The following is a 19,916-nucleotide window of genomic DNA, read 5'->3' on the forward strand; positions in this document are numbered from 1 at the left end:
GGCAAGGTGGAGAGAGAGGGAATCCTGCAGTGGGTGGGAAACGGAATTTTAGGGGATTGGCTGGTTGAGGAGGGGAATTTTTTTGGGACTTAAACCGATTCATTAGCCGATTGATTCCTGATTGGCCCCATATATACAGATTCTAACCCATCAAGATCAAATCGATACAACCAAGTGGGACCTATCTCAATCCCGATTCCATTATTTGAAACCCTTTTTGAATATACAGCAAGAAGGCCCAAAAGATAGGAAACATTTTAATTACGTTTAAAATGTGTTGTTTTCCATTTTAGTGAAAAGATAAAATTTTAAAATATTAATATTTAATTAATTAAACATGAGTTGATTCCACAATTTATGTCTTTTTTTTGGTTTAGTATTTTTAAAATCTAGACATTTAAAACTCATGTTAAAATCATAAACCCTTTTAAACACGTTGTATTATACAAAATTTTTCTTTGATGTCCCTATTTTAAGTTATTATGCTCACACTGCCAAGCGGATGGAGATTGGAGAGCATGGTTTAAGATATTGAAGTTGGTGTTGAGATTGGACAAGGTTGATATTAATTTAGATCAATTTGTATCGAATAGAAATGCCAATGGTTGTCATAAGAAATAACCTATTTCTTAACTTTTTTTTTTTGTTAACCAAGGTGTCCGAGCCCGCTAATGTGCACCTCGACTAATCCTCAGGAGATTGGCCCCTATTTTTTACCATATTACCCTTATTTATTCCGAATGAAGTATCGACCAAGAATCAAGATAAGACAAAGTACAATACAATAATTGCCTAGAGCAATTCATGCACAAAAACCCTATGCTCACCGAGAGGTATTGAGTTATAGGGGTGTCAATCGGTTGGCTGGGTCAGTCTCGGTTGGGCCTAGCAGGCCTATGTGCTCAGGCCATGAACTACCTATATAAGGAATGAATCGGTCTCAACCATTGTTGTGTTGGGCTCAGAGCTTTAATCGAACTTCTCCTAATCGGGCTATAATCGGGGCCTTAAATGGGATAATGTACTAATAAAGACTTAAATGGACCTCAAACGGTTTTTACTTTTCTTAGATTTAAGATACTTTATTTTATTTTAGAAATTATCAATAAATTTGAAAAGATATTACACTTAATTACAGTCAATAATTAATTAAAAAAAATCAATATATACCCTACTCTATTTCAAAAAAAAAAATTAAAATCCCTATATAAATGCTTGGGCTTGTAAATGAGCCGGTCCGATAAGGAGGTCCATCGAGTTTACCCCTTGCACCGTATATTATCTATTTATAAACGGGCTAGGCTTAAACTCGACACGTTTACTAATTGGGTCAGTCCAGATCGGATCATAAACGTGTCGGATTTGATAAGGCCTACCGATGCAGGCTTGGAATTGATACCCTTATCAAGTTAGAGCCTAATGGCTGCTATCTACTTATTAAAAAATGAAAAAAAAATAAAAAATGAAAAAATGAAGTCACTGTTTCCTAATCGTTGGATTATGAGCGTATAAACGAAAGGCTTAGATTATGGTTGTACAGTAAAAAAAAGTCACCATTTTGAAAATTTTAATCCCCAAAATTTCAATTCCTAATGCACTCACTTTTTTTTTTTTTCTTTACAGGTAAAGTAATGCACTTCCCGTTCGCTCCAGGAAAAACGGTGAAAAGTGAAAACTTCCCCCAAAACATAAAACTCCCGGGAAAAGCTAGACTAAAGCGTCTCCTCTTTCGCGCCAAAATTCTAAAAATTTTGAAATTTCTGTGATAAGTACTAATTTGAAACCTCTTCCCTTTCTCACTAAACCTTCCACTCTATTTCTGCAAGAATTGAATTCCTCTCTCATATTCTTCTCTCTTTTTTCCTTTTTTTTTTTTTTTTTTTATTTTATCAAATCCCAGTCACTTCCCTTTCCGAACTCTCTTCGCAGTTGATACTGACCGTTTTTAGTTTTTACGATATGGCGACAATTATACTCGACGATGAACAGAAAGTCAAGATGATCCGGACGGTTCTGGGAGCCGAAGTGCCAGAATCAGAGATCCTCCAAGCATTTTTAGTCTGTGGAAACAGACCAGATGCAGTTATAAGTCACATGCTCGATACTCCTGGGTTTCCAAATCCGCCGGTGGATGTGAAGCGGACGAGTACGGGAGCCCGGATCTCTACCCAGATAAAGGAAAAGATGCCAGCAGATTCTGCCGGAGCTGATCCCATTAAAGTGTTGGACCCAAAGGCTGAAGTGAAGATGGAAGAGCTTGCAATGGGTTTCGAGAAGAACCCTGACAACGAGTTGGAGACGAAGATCAGAGTAAAGGAGGAACCACTCGATGTGGGTTGTGCAAGTTCCAGCGATCCACTCGATGCTCAACATGTTAAAGGGCATAAGTCAGTTTTTGAGAAGAACTTAGCAAAGTTGTTGGAGAGGAAGAGTAGAGTAAAGGAGGAAGATCTCGATAAAGGTTGTGAGAAGAACCCTATAAATTTAGAAAGTAAACGACAAACGGCTAACACTCGTCTTCCATGGGTTCCTTCTCGTGTCAAGCAAGAAAGCCCCATTTCGAGTCCAGATGTAGAGGATGGCGAGTTCCCAGAAGAAGCAGACTGGTTTCTGGTGGGGATGACTTCTGTCACGGGGTTTTCTACGTGCAAAAGGAAGAGATTGGAGTTCAATGAGATCGTTCATTTTGCTCTCCCTAAGAGATTTTCAGACATTGTTCGCTTCTCAACCAAACGATCAGGGGAGGTTTGTCACTAATCCTATGTTCCTGGGTTTCCTTTGATTTCATTTGTTGTACTTTTTTTAATCACTATCCATGCTCATTTCATACCTGCTATAATATCCTAATAACTTTGGCAGATTGAGATTATGTTTTGTAACTTTCTAGTATATTTCACTACCGATGAATTATAAACGTGAATTGTTTCAGATTGGGAGGATGGCGATGGATTGGGCAAAATGCATCGTCCCCCTTGTTAGTTCTACCAAGGTGAAGTTATGTGGTCGTTTCGTGGGCACACCTTCTGTCCTTAGGCTGATGCAAGAAATCCCATTATACTTGAGGTAAATTGTTCACCAACAGATATACAAGTTCTCCTATTCTTCTCATTTTCCTATCCTCTTGGCATATATGTAGCTATTATCTGATTTGATTTTGGTTGAATGGACACTTTGAGGAAATACCAAATTGTATCTGTTTCTTCTGTTGTTGCAGTTTTTATGTGCATCATTCAATTTTGGGCCAGGGGGATCCGTCTTCATGGAATATTATAGAACCATCTATGTCATACTCAACTTCTGGGCCTCTCCTAAATTTGTTCCAGCTGTTGAATATCAAACCATTTCAGCAGGTCTGCACCATCCTCCCTCCCCTTGACAATTTGATTATTCCTTTTCCCATGTCTCAGAACTTATATTTTGTTTATGGTGCATGTATACCAGGCAGAATTCACACCAGAGGAGCTTGATAGTCGAAAACGCAAGTTAAATCTGAAAGTATGTGGGGCTAAAATATCTCTTACCTTTACCAACTCATGCTTCTTATAAGTGTAGTGACAAAAATTGTTTCTTCTGTTTGTATTTGTGCAAGGCCAGTATTTGTCACTGCTCACTTTCGGCTTTGATTTTTAAACTCTACTTACATAAGTATCCACATTGTGACTGGGCATGATTTTCTTTTACATGTAAACGCACTTGCATGCTATCAATCTTTGAAAAGCTGGTAATGATGCTCTGTTTTTCAGTCTGAAATCCTAACGATGTATTCTGGTAAAAAATAGGGGGATTCGGATCTCTTTTCGAGCACCAAAAGAAGAAAGGGCAGTCAACAGGTTAGCGAACCAAACAATGATGAACAAGCTATCTCAGAGTCAGCATTGAACAAGCTTGTTGGTACAGCAGATGTATACAACTTGCAGGTACTGCAAAATAATGTATTTTAATTTTTAGATTCTGTTTATTTTAGTTATAAACCTCTCTTGTTCATAATCCATTTCTTCTAGCAATGAACCTCCCTTTTTCCAAAAAAATTCAGGAGATGGAACCCCCGATCACACTAAATTGTAATTTAAAGCCATACCAGAGACAAGCTCTCCACTGGATGTCAGAATTGGAGAAGGGCTTAGACGTCGAGGAGGCAGCAAAAACACTACATCCATGCTGGTCAGCTTATCGTGTCTCTGACAGGTATGCAATTACACAAAGAACTGAACCAAATTTAAATTTGCAGTCTATAGAAGTGTCTTTTATGAAGTTAGTATAGCTGGTATTGATCAAGTATGCTATTGATCAGGAGAGCTCCTTCAATTTATGTGAACATCTTCTCAGGGGAAGCAACTGCTCAATTCCCTAGGGCAACTCAGATGGCTAGAGGAGGAGTGAGTTTCTTTTGAATCTTTAGGCCATCTCAGTGTGGATTCTTGCCTAAAAGAAATGTATGTTTATGTTATTATTTCCAGTGTGGAACTTCTTTGTCACAAGGAGTGCATCTTTTTATAGATTTTAGCAGATGCTATGGGGCTTGGGAAGACTGTGATGACAATTGCTCTTATACTTGCAATGCGAGGCAAGGGTATCCCCGTTGATCAAAAGCCCACCACACATCGTGCAGATGATACTGAGAATAAAATGAAGGTCTCTCAAAAGAAGGCCAAAACAATAGTAAAAGGGGGCACTCTTATTGTCTGCCCTATGGCATTGTTAAGCCAGTGGAAGGTGAGCTTTACTTCATGTTGTCTTTTAACATTTGTTAGCCTTTTCTTTAATGGACAGATTCTTGCTATTTGAGTGATGTTCCAGGATGAGCTTGAAGCCCATTCGAAGCCAGGCTGTATTTCAGTTGTTGTCCACTATGGTGGTGATAAGAGCATCAACCCCAAAGTGTTTTCAGAACCTGATGTGGTCTTGACAACGTACGGAGTCTTAAGTTCCGCTTACAAACAAGTAAGAAATACAATCTTAGTTCTTATCCACTCTCCCTTCCCTCCTTGTCTTTATTCTTCTATAGTATTCTTTTATTAATTATAACAGAATTTTTGTTTTGATAACAGGGTCCGGAATTAAGCATTCTCCACCGAGTAGAGTGGTTCAGGGTGGTGCTTGATGAAGCACACACAATTAAATCCTCAAAGACCCTTGTTGCTCAGGCAGCCTTTGCATTATCCTCACATTGCAGGTGGTGTCTGACAGGAACTCCTCTCCAGGTTTGTGTTATTTATATTTGCTGTATTATTCTTTACTTGATTCTAATTGCTTTACATCCTGGGAGAATAGTTAGCAAAACTGCCAAGGGTAGTTTAGGAATGAATAGTTTACTTGTGGGATAAAATTGTTTCTTTTATTTTTTTATTATTAGCATCATTTAGAAGGACCAATGATGTAAACAATTTAGGAGTTGGTTAACAACATAGTTCATGACTTCAGGGATTAGTTATTTCTGATTATTTAACTTATTGAATAATTAGCAAGCTATATATGTACCATCTCTTAATTACTTACAGAAACTTCTTATTGATGGGTGCAGAACCGTTTGGAAGACCTCTACAGCCTTTTGTGCTTTTTGCACGTTGAGCCATGGTGCAACTGGGCCTGGTATGGATTAAAACTCCTGATAGAGTGACAGATGAACTACACCCAGAGTATTTGAATATATATATATATATATATATCAATAGTGCAACTTCTGTGATTTCTTTCGGGGTGTTTGGAAGTTGTTGATGTTAGTACATCAATGCCTGTTGTAGTTTGTGTCAGCTTCAGTCTTTTTGTTCTTATTTCATTATTTTACCTATTTATAAGGTGGAATAAATTCATTCAAAGGCCTTATGAAAATGGCGAAGAAAGAGGCTTGAGATTGATTAAGGCTATCCTTAGGCCACTGATGCTAAGGAGAACCAAGGAATCAAAAGACAAATACGGGAGGTGGGTTAGTTCACTTTTTTCTTCTCACTAAAATATAGGAACAAAATTTACTTTTCCTGTCATATTGTTTGACATAAATATATATATGATTCAGGCCCATACTGGTTCTCCCACCTGTTGAGATCAAAACCGTTGTGTGTGTACAATCTCAAGTTGAACGGGATTTCTATGATGCCCTCTTTAAGAGATCAAAGGTAAATTTGCAATGGAAGTGCAACGTAGTACTTACCATCTGTTTATATTTTCTACATATACATTATTAATGGAAATTGGAAGAACAATCTCATCAGATATTGGAAGAAAGACAAGCTTCTCACTTCATTTCGTGGTTGTTTCTTAATTGCTCAACTTGCTCCAGTTGCTTACCATTGGAAGTTTACCATTTATGGTGGATTGTGGAATCAGGTCCAGTTTGACAAGTTAGTGGCACAAGGCAAGGCGCTCCACAATTATGCAAATATTCTTGAGCTTCTACTCCGATTGAGGCAGTGCTGCAACCACCCATTTCTTGTCATGAGGTGATTCAAAGCTTAAAACCTTTCAAAGTATGTGTTTGTCATAATCAATCATTTGTCCTTTTCCCTCTTTTGATCCGTTTTGATCTGAAAAATTCAGCCGATGTGATACCAAAAGCGAGCGGTATGCAGAGTTGGACAAGCTTGCAAGGCGGTTCCTTGAAGGCAACTCTAATCGATCCAACCGGAATCAGATAGTCCCAACTCGAGCTTATGTTGAAGAGGTTGTGGAGGATATCCGTCAGGGCAAAAACACCGAGTGCCCAATCTGCCTAGAGTTTCCAGATGATCATGTACTCACTCCATGTGCACACGGGATGTGTAGGGAGTGTCTGCTCAAGAGCTGGCCAGCCCAAGAAGGAGGTGTCTGCCCAATTTGTAGGACGTCGTTGAAGAAGAGTGAACTCATAACATGCCCATTAGACAACCAGTTCTGGATTGATATTGAGAACTGGAAGGAATCATGCAAGGTTTTGAAGCTCCTTGATTGCCTGGAGCTTGCATCTAGTACTGGTGAAAAGAGCATTATCTTTAGTCAATGGACTTCTTTTTTTGATCTGATACAGACCCCTCTGGAGAACAAAGGAATTAAGTTCTTAAGGTTTGATGGAAAAGTGGATCAAAAGCAAAGAGGGAGGGTTTTGAAGGAGTTTAGTGAGAACAATGAGAAAAAGGTAAAAATCTTTAGCTTCTCTCTTTTAGTTTTCCAAAATTTTGATGGTTTCAACCATTGGTTTTCCTTAATTAGAAGTATTTGATATGGATTCTCTTCCAACTCTTGCTTTAATTGTGGCCATCTTAATAGATAGACGCTATGCATACTTCCCTCTGAATCCTCAGTTGCTTCAATACAATTAACAATGTTGATTTGTTCATATTTTAACTGTTCTTACTTGAAGCCATTACAGAAAACAGAAAAAAATGTATTTTTCATCTATCTGTCTACTAATCTGTATATATTTCTACCACTCATGTACTAAAATGCAAGCAAGCTGAAGTGTTAACATTAATTGCAAGTCTTGATCTGAAATCTTGTTGAGCTCATTTGCACTTTCTCGTTTGGGTGAATTACAATTAGTCAATTATCTCTCATTTTCAGGTGTTGTTGATGTCATTGAAAGCTGGGGGTGTTGGTTTAAATTTGACTGCAGCATCTCATGTTTTCATAATGGTGAATTTCATTCTTTCCCCGGCAATTTCAGATACAAAGATGATTTCTAATTTTAGAAAAACAAGAAAAGAGAAATTCATTTCTCTAATTGATTTCCTTTGTCTTTGAAATCACTAGGATCCATGGTGGAATCCTGCATCAGAGGAACAAGCCATAATGCGAATCCATCGGATTGGCCAGAAACAAAGGGTTTGTGTGAAAAGATTCATTGTTAAGGTAAAGTTCCTATCTAAACTTGGATGAACATTAGTCCCTCCGTGAAGAGAAGTGAATTTAGGAAACAAATAGGCAGAGGTGTATCGGGACATGTGGGTTAACACCAAGTCTAATGTTCTTACTTGGTGGATTTTTGTTTTTCAATTTAGATTTCTGTTGGGTTGCAGGAAACAGTGGAGGAGAGGATGCAAGAGGTCCAAGCAAGGAAGCAAAGGATGATAGCAGGAGCCCTCACTGATGAGGAAGAGAGATCTACTAGGCTGGAGGATCTCAAAATGCTTTTTAGATAGAACTCAGTAGAGTTGTCCATATTTATGTCTTTGTTTTGTTAGAGAGGAGAAAGTAAATACATATGTAAATATATGCAGGAATGATATGGAAATGTTTTGCAGCTTAAACTATGCTACTAAGCATATAAAAATAATGAAAAGCCATTAAAATCTTCATCCTTACTGCTTAAAGAAGCTTCTCCATCTACAAGATCAGTTTGATGGCATTTTGCCCATTTGGGCTACCATTGGCAATAGCCAATAGGGGTGTCAATTATAGGCCTGACCGAGCCCGGCCTAATTAATAAATGTTTTGGGTTGAACCTTAATAAGCAGTTTGACAAATTTATTAATAGGTCATTCCCGGTGCAAGAGTGCTACCTGATTGGCATCTGATTAATAGCCTGACCTATTTAAAGTTCGTATATAGCTTTGCTTAGAACTTGCTTAGGGCTCGACATAGATAAAGACCATTTAAAACCTGATTATTGCTTGTTTAGAGATGTGTCATGAGTCTGTTTGAAGCCCAAATAAGGCCTGTTTAGTCCAATTAAAGATGGTACTTAATTGATTGTTTATAAATGGATCATACCTAGCATATGAGGATTAAGGACTGGTTATTTAAATGGGGCCACCCTGGCCCGATTAATTGGCAACGTGAGGAAAAGCCTTGAAGCCATGAATATAGCCTTATAAAAAAAAGATCATGAAAGAGTTGATTTGTAGAGTTTGGATTGAGATGGGGAAGCAGGCTTTTTCAATGGAGGTTGAGGAGTCAGGTCACACCACTGAGTGTAGTTCTATTGCTACAAAGGCACTGTGTGTTAACAGATGTTTTTGATTGAGTCTTCTCATGACTGATTTGTTACACGGGTTAGGTGTGGCTATGTATAAATTCAAGAAATACAAGTATGGGTTCTAATTTGCTTCCAAAATCTGAATTAGTTTGATTAAATGTGCCGTGCTGCCCATGAGCATATAAACATTTCCACACGTTACAATTTCCAATCCATGGAGGGTAACAAGAAGAGAACGTTCTTGGATCATGACTCAGCATATGTGTATTCGTATGTGTATACATATATGTATGTGTCATCTAATGTATGATAACATCTAAACTACGTATGGGTTGTGGTTATACAATGTATTTAACATTTTTTTTTTACTAATGACGAGTATCCAAGCCTTTGGCCTGACTAGTCTTGTGGACCTATACTGATCCCACAATCGCATGGACGGGGTCATACCGGGGTTGAATGAGAACCATTCAAGTTTCACTGAAAGCAATGAAAAACACTAAACACCCTCGTGTGAGTGACTCAAGGTGTGCCTAGCGGGAGTCGAACTCAGGACGTTCAAGTTTACGACTCGTACCAAGTTCATTGCTCACCAACTACAGTACCCCTTGGGTTCAATGTATTTAACTCTTATCTTATTTCAATTATTTAATAATATATCGGCATATATACAACCTAAATTGAAGAAATATCATCTTCGATGGGTCTTTCTTTTGTTCTCTTACCTCTCCACGCCGCAGGATCCAACTCAGACCCTTCCTAACATTTGCCAGTTGGGCAACTGAGGATAGCCAGTTGGCAACTGGGAAGTGGCATGCTGCATGAGAACAGTGGGCACTTGTACTAGAAGGAATGATGGAGGACAAAAAGGATCTTGGAGCGGTAGCAGAGGGCCTTCTACAAGGTGCTGATGGCAAAGTACCTTCGGTTGTCATTAAAAAACTTAATTTTTTTTTAACCTTCTTACCCTTGGTTGTCGTTAAAAAATCGATTTTTCTTGGTTGCCAAGAATTGAAATTGATCAATGTCAAAATCGGACCATGGTGCATGGTGTTTTGGATTTGTGTCACAAATTTAGATATAATTCGTATTCAAAATCTAGCCATCACGAAAAGGTGTTTAAGTACCTGTAAATCTTCACATAGGACAACCCATTTATACCGTAGAACTATTATTTTTCACAAACCATTTGAAACCTAACATTTTAAAATATCCATTATAGATCATGATTTCAAGTATCGATTTGGGATCGACCATATCAAATTAGTATCAATTGAGATCGATCCGGATCATTTCAGGGGTAAAATCATAAAAAATTAATATTCTTTTATATATATAAAATAGGGGTAAAATCAATCGACACCGTCCCCTAAATCCTTGTTATGGATAGATTTGTTGAAAATGAAGATTGGGGGGGGGGGAAATCGTCTGCAATTCCGATCTCGTACAATTCTGTGAAATACCACCTTCAGGGGGTGACACGTATATTGATACCAATGTAATGGTCCAGATTTGATTTAAATGTCGCTTCACTGATTTAATGTTTTATCAGTTGTACCAGATCTTGACCATTATATTGGTATCAATACACGTGTCACCGCCTGAAAGTGGTATTGCACGAAATTGTACAAGATCGAAATTGCAGACGATTTCAACCCGAAGATTGGGCTGTTAATTTTATACAGTAAAACCAAAATTTGAATATCTTGTAATTTTTCCAAGAAATATCATGTCTTTCTCTTTTTATATAACCACGTGGTCAAAACGTACGGCATAAATCTCTACTCTTTTTCTAAAGCATAGCATATTTCTTGGGGAGTACGGACCTTTACCAGGTGTAGGGAGTAAAAACCCATCACTTTCATTATTATATTCTTATTTTTTTTGCCCTTTTTTTTTCCTCCATTAAAATTTCCAATTCATTTTTCACATTTATTATTATTATTATTATTATTATTATTATTATTATTATTATTATTGATGTGGCAAAAATTGACCGGATGATCTTCCTGCAGTTTTTGGTACTTTAGCTAACATGCACAGAAGAGATGATAGCGGAGAGCCTAGCTGATCCGACAGGGGGCTCTCCCATGCCTAAGTCAGATATTTCCACAACAGATGTTCAAGAGAGTTTTTTCAGTAAAAGAAGTGATCGATCCCCTTGATGGAGGTTTACCATGATATTTATAGGCTGCTAATGGAGGAAGAGTGGGAGACGCTTGTGAAGAGTCCTGTTTAGGTGTGGAGTCCTTGAGGGGAGTGACTCTGTGATTATGGGAATATTTTGGGTCTTAGGGTATTCCAAGGAAATATTCTCCCCTTATCTCAAAAAGGCCAACCATGTGAGGGATAGACGTCTATGGTGACGTATAGTGGACAGAGTCATGTCCTTCTGAATAGGAATTATGTTCATTGAATGTAAGGGTGGACAAAAGGACGTTTCTGAAAACCTTGTTGTTGATGTCAGGCCGAGGTGGCAGCAAGGCCTGATGGAGGGCCGAGGTGACAACACTGTTTGATGGAGGGCCGGAGTGGCAGCACGGCTTGAAAGAGGGTCGATGTAATAACACGACCTGATGGAGGGTCAAGGTGGCAGCACAGCCTAATGAAGGGCCAAGGTGATAGCACGACCTAATGGAGGACTGAGGTGCAACATTGGTCAGAACCGATCCTTACCCGTGCCGTGGTTGGGAAGAAATACCCTCATGAATTATTATTATTCTTTTTAAGAAAATAAAAGACTTAGTATCAGGCGCCGCACCAAAACTCACCCTTCAAGTCTTTGACCACCCTTTTCTTCCCTTTTTGTTTTTGAGAAAGTTGAAAAAATTGAAAATCTAATAGGGGTGGATTACCTCTTTCACTCAAAGCCCCAAGGTGTCACACAAATGCAAGGTTTTTTAATTTAATTTAATTAAATAATTTATTTTTTAATGAAAGAGCATTACCTCTCAGCGTCTCTCTCCGCATAGATATAGTGGGTGCAAAATACCTCTCTGCCTTGCATTGAAGATGTTTCCTCGCATCCTCCAATTGAATGTGCCCGCTAACATGTACATACACCAAGAGAGTATTTTCTTGCTATTTCTAATTTTGGTGACAATGTTGGGTCCAACGCAATGGTGGTATGGAAGGGGATTGGGCGCAAGGGGGAAGTGGGGAACGGAGAAAGTGGGTCACATGCCACTCATATATACTTTTTTTCTTGGGGGTGGGGTGGGTTGAGGTGGGGGGGGGGGGGGGGGGGAGGGGATTAGGAGTGTCAATCACTCCATCTCTTCACCCTAATCTTCCACAAGCACACCAGTTGGTAGCCACCACTGTACTACAGGCTTTCCTCAAAGTGCTTACAATTTTACAATAAAATTTTATCTAAATGAAGAATGGTAAAAAGGTTTTTTGAGCGGCAAAGGAAAGGATACATGAACATGTTCTTTCTATTTCTCTTTTATTCGCATGAAATTATTTCTCTATCCTCCTATGTATGTGAATTATTCTATTGCATCTCGTTGGTGCACTTCTCCACAGTGGTTGGTCAAAAAACCATTTCTCTTGAAGAATTTATCAAACAATCAAAATATTTAGAGTACTATATATGCAATTCAAAGAGTAGCTTAGTAATCATAATCCGATCAAATAAATCACTTTATTGGAATTGATTGTACCTGAACTAGATTCCAACCAATTTTTAAAACCCGATTCTCAATGTTGAATCGTGTCTGATATTTATTTTGGTCATTGTTTTCCTCTTCTAATAGTAAAATAGCAGAAAATCAATGAAACTTATTTCTTACATTAAGATCTTAAAAAAAAAAAATCATAAATTTTAAGAGATCTTGGCTTCTTTTGTCCGATTCTAAGTTTTAGTAGATTCTGATTAGTTCTAAATTGAACCATCAGACAGTCCGTTAGACTCAACTTTGACGTGTTCAGTTTTTAGCTGTAATGATCCCAAATCTCATGGCGAAAATGATTTTCATTCCAAAAATTCATACATCTATACCCCAAAAAAAAAAAAACAAAACCAAATTGGGGAACAAGATATGGCTCAATAACTAACCATGACAAGGTCTAACGCGGAAGTTGAGATCCTTTACACATACGTTCACCTATGCATACATTTTAGCATTTTAAACGCCACACGTGTCTCATTTACTGTCATTTGAATGATGAAGAGGGGTATTTATGAGACTAAATATACCCCAGGTTGTGTTACAAATATACCCTCCCATCTCTTAACAATTACTCACTAAAAAGTGAAAACTCAGAACGTGTAGACCACACGCTCTCTATCTCTCTCTCTTCTCATTTTAACTTTCTATGGCTATAAAACGTCAAAGCCGTTGGTTCGCTTGTGTCCACAATCTAGGAAAACAAACCTCTCAGAATCACTTGTCAATTTCCACTTGAAATCTCTCTCTTCCGTGGTTTTCTACTTTTACAATCTTTTCTTTCCTTTCGATTTCGATTTCTCTATCTGTACTTGAGATCTGGGTTGTTGTAAAATTCAGATCTTGTCGAGAGCTGATTAATGGCCGGATCACAAGGGAGGAATTCGGGGGGAGGGAATAAGCAAGCTCCGACTAGACTGCAACGGCGAGCTCCGGCATCAATACAGGTTAACCCACCTTCGAATCAGGTATCGGATTGGAAAGTCGCTATCCCTCTTCTATCGCCTTTGGTATTGTCGCCAGCGTCGCCCAATCCTAAGCTTTCCGATCGAACGGCTGACGTCAAGTCAAGGGAGGAATCGTCACGCCAGGGATTTCAATTGGCAGAATCGGAGAAGCCCAGTTTCAAATCCTGGCAGCACCCAGCGGCTCCGTTCCATTACGACCCTCCACCTCCGTTCTCGTCTTCGTTTGTCTCAAGGTGTAGATAGAGAGAGAGAGAAATACTCAGAACATGAAACTGAAGAGGATTTATGTTCTATTTTATATGAATGATATTTACATCAATTGGATATACCCAATTGAACAATATAAATGGATATCCCAATTTCATACGCATTGGTGGTCCTCTGTGTTTTTTCTTTGGTGGGATTCTTTCATGGGTTCTGATTCTTTTTTCTTTTTCTTTGCATCCATTCATTCAATTTCATCATTAGATCATCATTATACAGATGTTTACGTTTACAATCTACCATGTCATAAAAACTGTAAAAACTACACCTTTTTCTTTTACAGAGCCATAAGATGTCCTGAAAACAACAATAAGCTGCAATTCCAAATGAATCTCACCAACCTCCCAATTTGCAGTAGCTTTTCAATGGGATAAAGAGAACTGGGTATCAATTACTTTTGCTTGTATGGTATTCATAACTCCTGTTCTCCATAGTCCCACATATAAAAATTCCTCTATAACCTTATTGCATATCCAATATATTTTAATTTTGGAATTTGATTCAATGGGAGGTTTGGGCTGTGATCTGATAAACAATCTAAGCCAATCTCCTCATTACTTATAGTAGATATCTGCAGCCAAAAGAATCAAAAACTGGTTTAAAGTGCCCTGTTTCTATGTTGTCTCAGCTGTATCTATGGAAAAAAGTAATTCTGTTTCTATGCTGTTCTCAATTTTCTTTTTGCAGTAATTGTGATTTCCAGGTGATCGAAAAATAAAGAAATGGTTGATATATTCAAGATAATTACGTATTTACAAAATACAGTCGCAATTTGATTATATCCGGGATGTGATATGGTTCCATTTTCTGTTCGCTAGTATGGATTGTTTAGATAGAGTCACTACCAATGAAACCAAAGGTTAGATCAAGAACAAGTTCATATTGCAGAAGTTAAAACACTTTTAGATTATATGTCAAAGAACAAGCATCTGAGATCCTCAATCTTAGACGATCCCAATTGGTGCCATCATCCTTCCCTCTGGCCATGGCCAAGCTTTTGGAATTGAGATATTTTATGCATTTTATCATCTACTGGGAATCAGTCTATTTTGAATGGTGGTTGATAGAGAAGGGTTGGGTAAGAAGAAGGTGTTGATGGGGATTGCTTAGCCAGGCCCAGGGTTTGCTAGTCTGGTTTACTTTGATCATTTAGAATTAAAGAAGGAACTGCAACACAGTAATGGACGCAACATATAATTGGGCCTGATCATTCAGATTCTGTCCTCACATATGATTTTTGAGAACACCATAGTGATAGCTGTAGTCTTCTATCTTGGTTGTTAGGTTGGTAAAGAAGGGTTGGGTGAGAAGGTGTTCGTGAGGATTCCTTAGCCATTGCTGGTTAGTGTTAGTTTGACCATTTAGAATTAAAGAAGGAACTGCAACCCAGTAATCTACCCCACATTTTAATGGCCTTGTCATTTGAAATCCTGTCCTTGCATATGTTTTTTAAGAACACTTTAGCCAAGCAAAAAAGGTTCAATTATCTCAACTTTTTTCCTCATTTGAAATTCCTCTGGATGCTTATTTATAATCAGGGATGGCATCCAAATTGTCCAAGAACGTATGGCTCACGTATAGAGAAGGTAATGACCAGAAGTGGGAGTCCTTTATGAGCTTCACAGGTTCTACAATGGAAGCCTTGAAAGTGAAAAGAGATCAGATAGTTTATTTAAACTACCATGGAAAGGAACCTGGTCTAGTCAGAGTTGTTCTTTTCTTTTTACCAAATTTGATGGGCCAGTAATTTTATATTCCTGCTTGGGTGGTGGCCTATCACCAATTCATCAGGGCCATGGCTTTGCCTTACCTTTTGTCTTATATATTAAAGGGCTTGTTGCAACAGCTACATCTGTCGATCAGAACATTGAGATCTCTCTTATCTCATATCAAGAAAACAGTTAAAAAAATATAGTTCTTCTGTCCATGTCACAGTCAAAGATTGAGAGAATATCAGATTAAAAAAAAAGGTTGGATTCGAATCTTTTTTTTCCCAGATAACCAGGGTTTAACATCTGGGTTGATGAAGGACCCCAATCTAACAATTCATAAGCAGGGTTTTCTGCTTCCATTGCTGTTCTTTATGCATTGGAATCACTTTGGGTTTTATCTTTATTCAAGACTTGTGAGACAATAAAAGGTGGTGTTGCGCAATTCTACACTCTTCCTGTAAGTAAACTACACGATAAGGGCTTAATTAATTTTTGGAGTCTAATGTCTTTCTGTTCAACTTGAAAGAGGGACCAGCAAAGACCACATATTGAGGAATCGAACAATTAATAATCTAATAGTATCAAGGCCTTACCTTAGGTATCCTCTATTTTTAATAGGGAGGAAAAAGTTCTCCACAGCATGTGGAGAGAGCTTTATTCATGGGCCATCTCTCTCTCTCTCTCTCTCTCTCTCTCTCTCTCTCTCTCTCTCTCTCTCTCTCTCTCTCCCTCCAGAGTCACTGGAGATGAGCCTGCGACCAAGATTAGTCATATTGTGATTTAAAACTTGGGATCTAGATCCTCTCCAAACGCGTTGGATGGCTGGCTGGCTGGCAACACCCAGATATGTACCTTCAGTCGTTGGATGCATGGTATGTGTATAGAGCGCTGGAGATGATCTGGTTTCTTAAATGTTGTCGCTTGTGTTTACAAATTCAGCTGTCATCAAAATTACATTTCGAACCTGAGATTGTGTATCTATTCACACAATTACCGATTCGACCCATGGATTAATTTCAGAAAAACTATATACTAATATAACAACGGACAAAAGAGCGTTCCTTATCGTGTGGTATCTGGCCATATACAAGGGGATGTAAAATGACACCCCCACCACTACGAAATACAAAAATTTCACCCACTATCTATACCTATGTGTGCTCCTTCACTGACCCCACATTGGTACACGTGCTGCACAATCAGTGAGTGTTTATTTCCTTCCATAATAAGAGGAAAATCTTGGTCTTCAACTGCAAGAATTGCATATCGGACTGATGTTCCAATATTTCTTTCTTTTTTTTTTTTTTCTGATACATTGATGTTTCCAATCTTCCAATCATTAGGCATGGGAGAATCCCACACGTTTGGCAAAACTTGACAAAGTAGACAAGGGGGACTTGGGTTTTCCCAAAACACCGTATTTCAACCCCAGTGATATTGGCGAAACTTTTCTTGCACCTATGGCAGGGACAAGAATATATCGGAATTCGGTCAAATAATTCTATCCGTAATAGATTGGATCCTTCTTGGCTCCTCCTAACAAGGGAATATGTGAGTAGGGGTGTCAATTCGTGGCCCGACCCGACTAAATCGACCGGGACCGATCGTTTATAGATCGGCCCAGCCCAGACCATTTATTAAACATGTCGGGCTTGAGCTCGACCCGTTTATAAATGGTTTGTCTCGGTTTTACTACTTTGACCGACGGGCGTCCGACCGAGACCGACCGAATAACGCCCGACCTAGACCGGCCTATTGTGCACCGACTTGGCCCGACCCTTTAATGATTGTAGAATACCTATTTTACCCCCCAAATTAAAGAATAAAAACTAAAAAATAAAGACATGTTCACATTTTAAATAATGGTTATATTTGGTATCATTTATTGATTTATTTTCATTTTTTTGGGCTTGCATGAGTGGGCTGGAATATAAGAGCACATTTTAAAGAGGGCCCGTTTAAAAACCGGTTAAAGTCCGTTTAACATTAAACATGTCCGTAGGCCGGTTAAGGCCTGATTAAAACTCAATTAAGGTAGCCCGATTATAGCTCGAGGCCGACCGACCGAATATAAAGTGTACCATGCCCTCAATAACTAAGCCCGATTAGTTAAATGGGCGGACACGGTGTAACCTTTGAAAGTCTTCAAGCCCGATTAAACCCCCGACCGAAATCAGATCGGCCCGACCGGTTGACACCCCTATCTGTGAGCACATTCACATTCTTTTTTTTTTTTTTTTTTTTTTTTTAACCAAGGTGTTCGGCCAATTTATGCGCGCTTCGACTAATTCTCGGGGAGACTAGCACAGCAACCCATTACCATGATCTCCACTTAAATCATAGATACACAAATGAGAAATCGAACTAAGACCTTGAACCACTTAAATCGGAGATGCACAAATGGGGAATTGAACTTGAGACCGTGCACCTAATCCACACAATCCTCAGTTCACCTTAACCATCTAGACAGTTCGCCCTGACTATCTAAACAATCCACGAATAAATACATAATAAATAAGAAAATATACACACACAATGTACGTTCACAGCCCTAACATAATCAAATGCACACACACCTAAGTAAGAAATAAGGTGTTTAATGTCGTCAAAATGTAATCGCCCGCATTGACAGAGAGAGCCGACTTTTTCGGTGTAGATGGTAAATGTGATAACTCTTCGGTGATTTGACACTCTTAATTGGATGATATGACACTCTTAATTGGACTCGTGATATATAGAGATGTCATCATTCACTCTCACCTTCTACTGTTGGAGGTTTGAAAACTCGGTCCAATGATATTTATACTTTATATGACCTTCAATCACTTGGTTCCAAATATTACTCTATAAAGTATGTATTACCATGTGGCAGAGATAGGGCCTCATGTTTTTCTTGGTGAAGGTTTCATACATGAACTGTGCATGCATTGAATTTATTATGAAAGTACTTTTATTTATCTATCAGAAGAGAGTTACATTCAAAACTATCTAGCTATATCTCTCCTATCATTTAACATAGTTTGTATTGGCTTGGGATCCATTGTGGTTACATATGTGGAGCTGATCATGTGAGGATATCCATATCTGGCCTAGACCAACCCAGTGGCCATGTTGTGGATGCATATCTGGGCTAGCAGAATCCATTGAATCTGTGTGTACTGTCATATTCATGTAGTAAGGATACCATTGGAGGATCCAAGATATGACTACCCCTACTCCAACTAGACTGGGACAACCAGGAGGCTCGAACTTCTTGTGATTTAGAATCTTGATTGCCCATGTTCTAACATGTGCTTTTCTCAATTGCTATAAGGATTGCAATGAACGATGATGAGAGATTCTAATTCACTAATCCTCCTCGTTATAAGAAAAAAAAAATCAATGCAATGCATATTATGTCTGAAGAAAAAATTCATATTTTTTTTGCTTCTCTCTTTCCTAGATTTTTGTATACAAGAGACTCTAGAGTTCACAAGAGATACCAGGTAAACAGAATAAAAAATAAAAGGAAAAAAAACTAAAATAAAATCTCAGCCATCATAATGCTGCAGCATAACTGTCATTAGCAGCCTTAGAAATCAAATTCTCCATTGGCCTGCAATGTTCATTTCACAAATATCAGAAGAGGAAAGGTAATTATAACACATGCATAGTTTTGTATACTGTGAACAACTGCAGTGATTGTAAACGCTGACACTTGAAACATTGTCCATAGAGTTTAGTCTTTAGACTCGAGCATATATCTAAGGGATTGAAAGTGTAACAGCATCATTAATTTTTACCTCAGCAGTCCAGAGCTAGAGCATGCCAAAATGTGGTTTTCCTTATTGAGTTGTTTTTTACACTAAGGAAATAAAAATAGAAGGAAGAAACAAAGGCTAAAGCCGCAAACTTTCCTAGAAATACATTGGATTGCTACTGTACATTGCATCTTTCAGAAATGGGATTTAGCCAAGTCATTCCCATACATGATTTGACGAGCTTGGGTACAAGATCAGGACTAGAAATTCAGGGTTATGCCAAAATTTGGAATCCACTAATATTGTAGGAGAGGTTGGGTACAAGATCAGAATTAGAACTTCGGGGTTATGCCAAAATTTGGAATGATATTGTAAGACAGATTGGGTAACCCCCCCCCCCCCCCCTCTTCCCTTTTGACACTTCCACATCTACATTATTGAGTCTTCCTCAAGTGATCATCCTTCCCACCCAGAAATAAAAAATAAATGTTCATAGATTCACAAATACTTGTGCTGACATTTGCAATATGTAATGATATCCACGTACCCTATTATAGCTGTCTTGGTACCATACTCCATTTAAGCTCACAGCCAGGCATACTCAACACACTTTTGCAAATCTTAGATTGTCCACTGAATCTAAGACGTGGAAAGGGAAGAGACATCCACTTCAT

General features: G+C 38.4%; 3 protein-coding genes across 4 annotated transcripts in view; 2 read left to right on the top strand and 1 right to left on the bottom strand.

Annotated features, from left to right (window-relative positions):
• The first annotated feature begins 1,855 nt into the window (after window positions 1-1,855).
• LOC122072870 (DNA repair protein RAD5B) lies at window positions 1,856-8,267 on the top strand. The gene is made up of 18 exons (XM_042637292.1): window positions 1,856-2,745; window positions 2,930-3,063; window positions 3,215-3,350; window positions 3,442-3,495; window positions 3,780-3,917; window positions 4,034-4,185; window positions 4,292-4,376; window positions 4,498-4,713; window positions 4,798-4,941; window positions 5,049-5,201; window positions 5,522-5,589; window positions 5,797-5,919; window positions 6,014-6,113; window positions 6,325-6,437; window positions 6,535-7,108; window positions 7,534-7,605; window positions 7,723-7,821; window positions 7,989-8,267. Exons 1-18 carry the CDS (start codon window positions 1,960-1,962, stop codon window positions 8,109-8,111), a joined length of 3,270 nt encoding a protein of 1,089 aa, XP_042493226.1. The 5' UTR covers window positions 1,856-1,959; the 3' UTR covers window positions 8,112-8,267.
• A 4,960-nt stretch (window positions 8,268-13,227) lies between these two features.
• On the top strand, window positions 13,228-13,896 carry LOC122074656 (uncharacterized protein At4g14450, chloroplastic-like). The gene has a single exon (XM_042639574.1). It carries the CDS (start codon window positions 13,419-13,421, stop codon window positions 13,767-13,769), a length of 351 nt encoding a protein of 116 aa, XP_042495508.1. The 5' UTR covers window positions 13,228-13,418; the 3' UTR covers window positions 13,770-13,896.
• A 4,974-nt stretch (window positions 13,897-18,870) lies between these two features.
• LOC122073367 (transcription initiation factor IIA subunit 1-like) overlaps window positions 18,871-19,916 on the bottom strand; it is a 10,247-nt gene continuing 9,201 nt past the window's right edge. For both annotated transcript variants that reach the window (XM_042637948.1, XM_042637946.1), the window contains exon 11: window positions 18,871-19,097. In XM_042637948.1, coding sequence (XP_042493882.1) covers window positions 19,074-19,097 — 24 coding nt within the window. In that variant the 3' untranslated portion in view covers window positions 18,871-19,073. The remainder of the gene's footprint in view (window positions 19,098-19,916) is intronic.

The sequence above is a fragment of the Macadamia integrifolia genome, chromosome 3 (genome assembly GCF_013358625.1).
Source record: "Macadamia integrifolia cultivar HAES 741 chromosome 3, SCU_Mint_v3, whole genome shotgun sequence".
Lineage (NCBI taxonomy): Eukaryota > Viridiplantae > Streptophyta > Magnoliopsida > Proteales > Proteaceae > Macadamia > Macadamia integrifolia.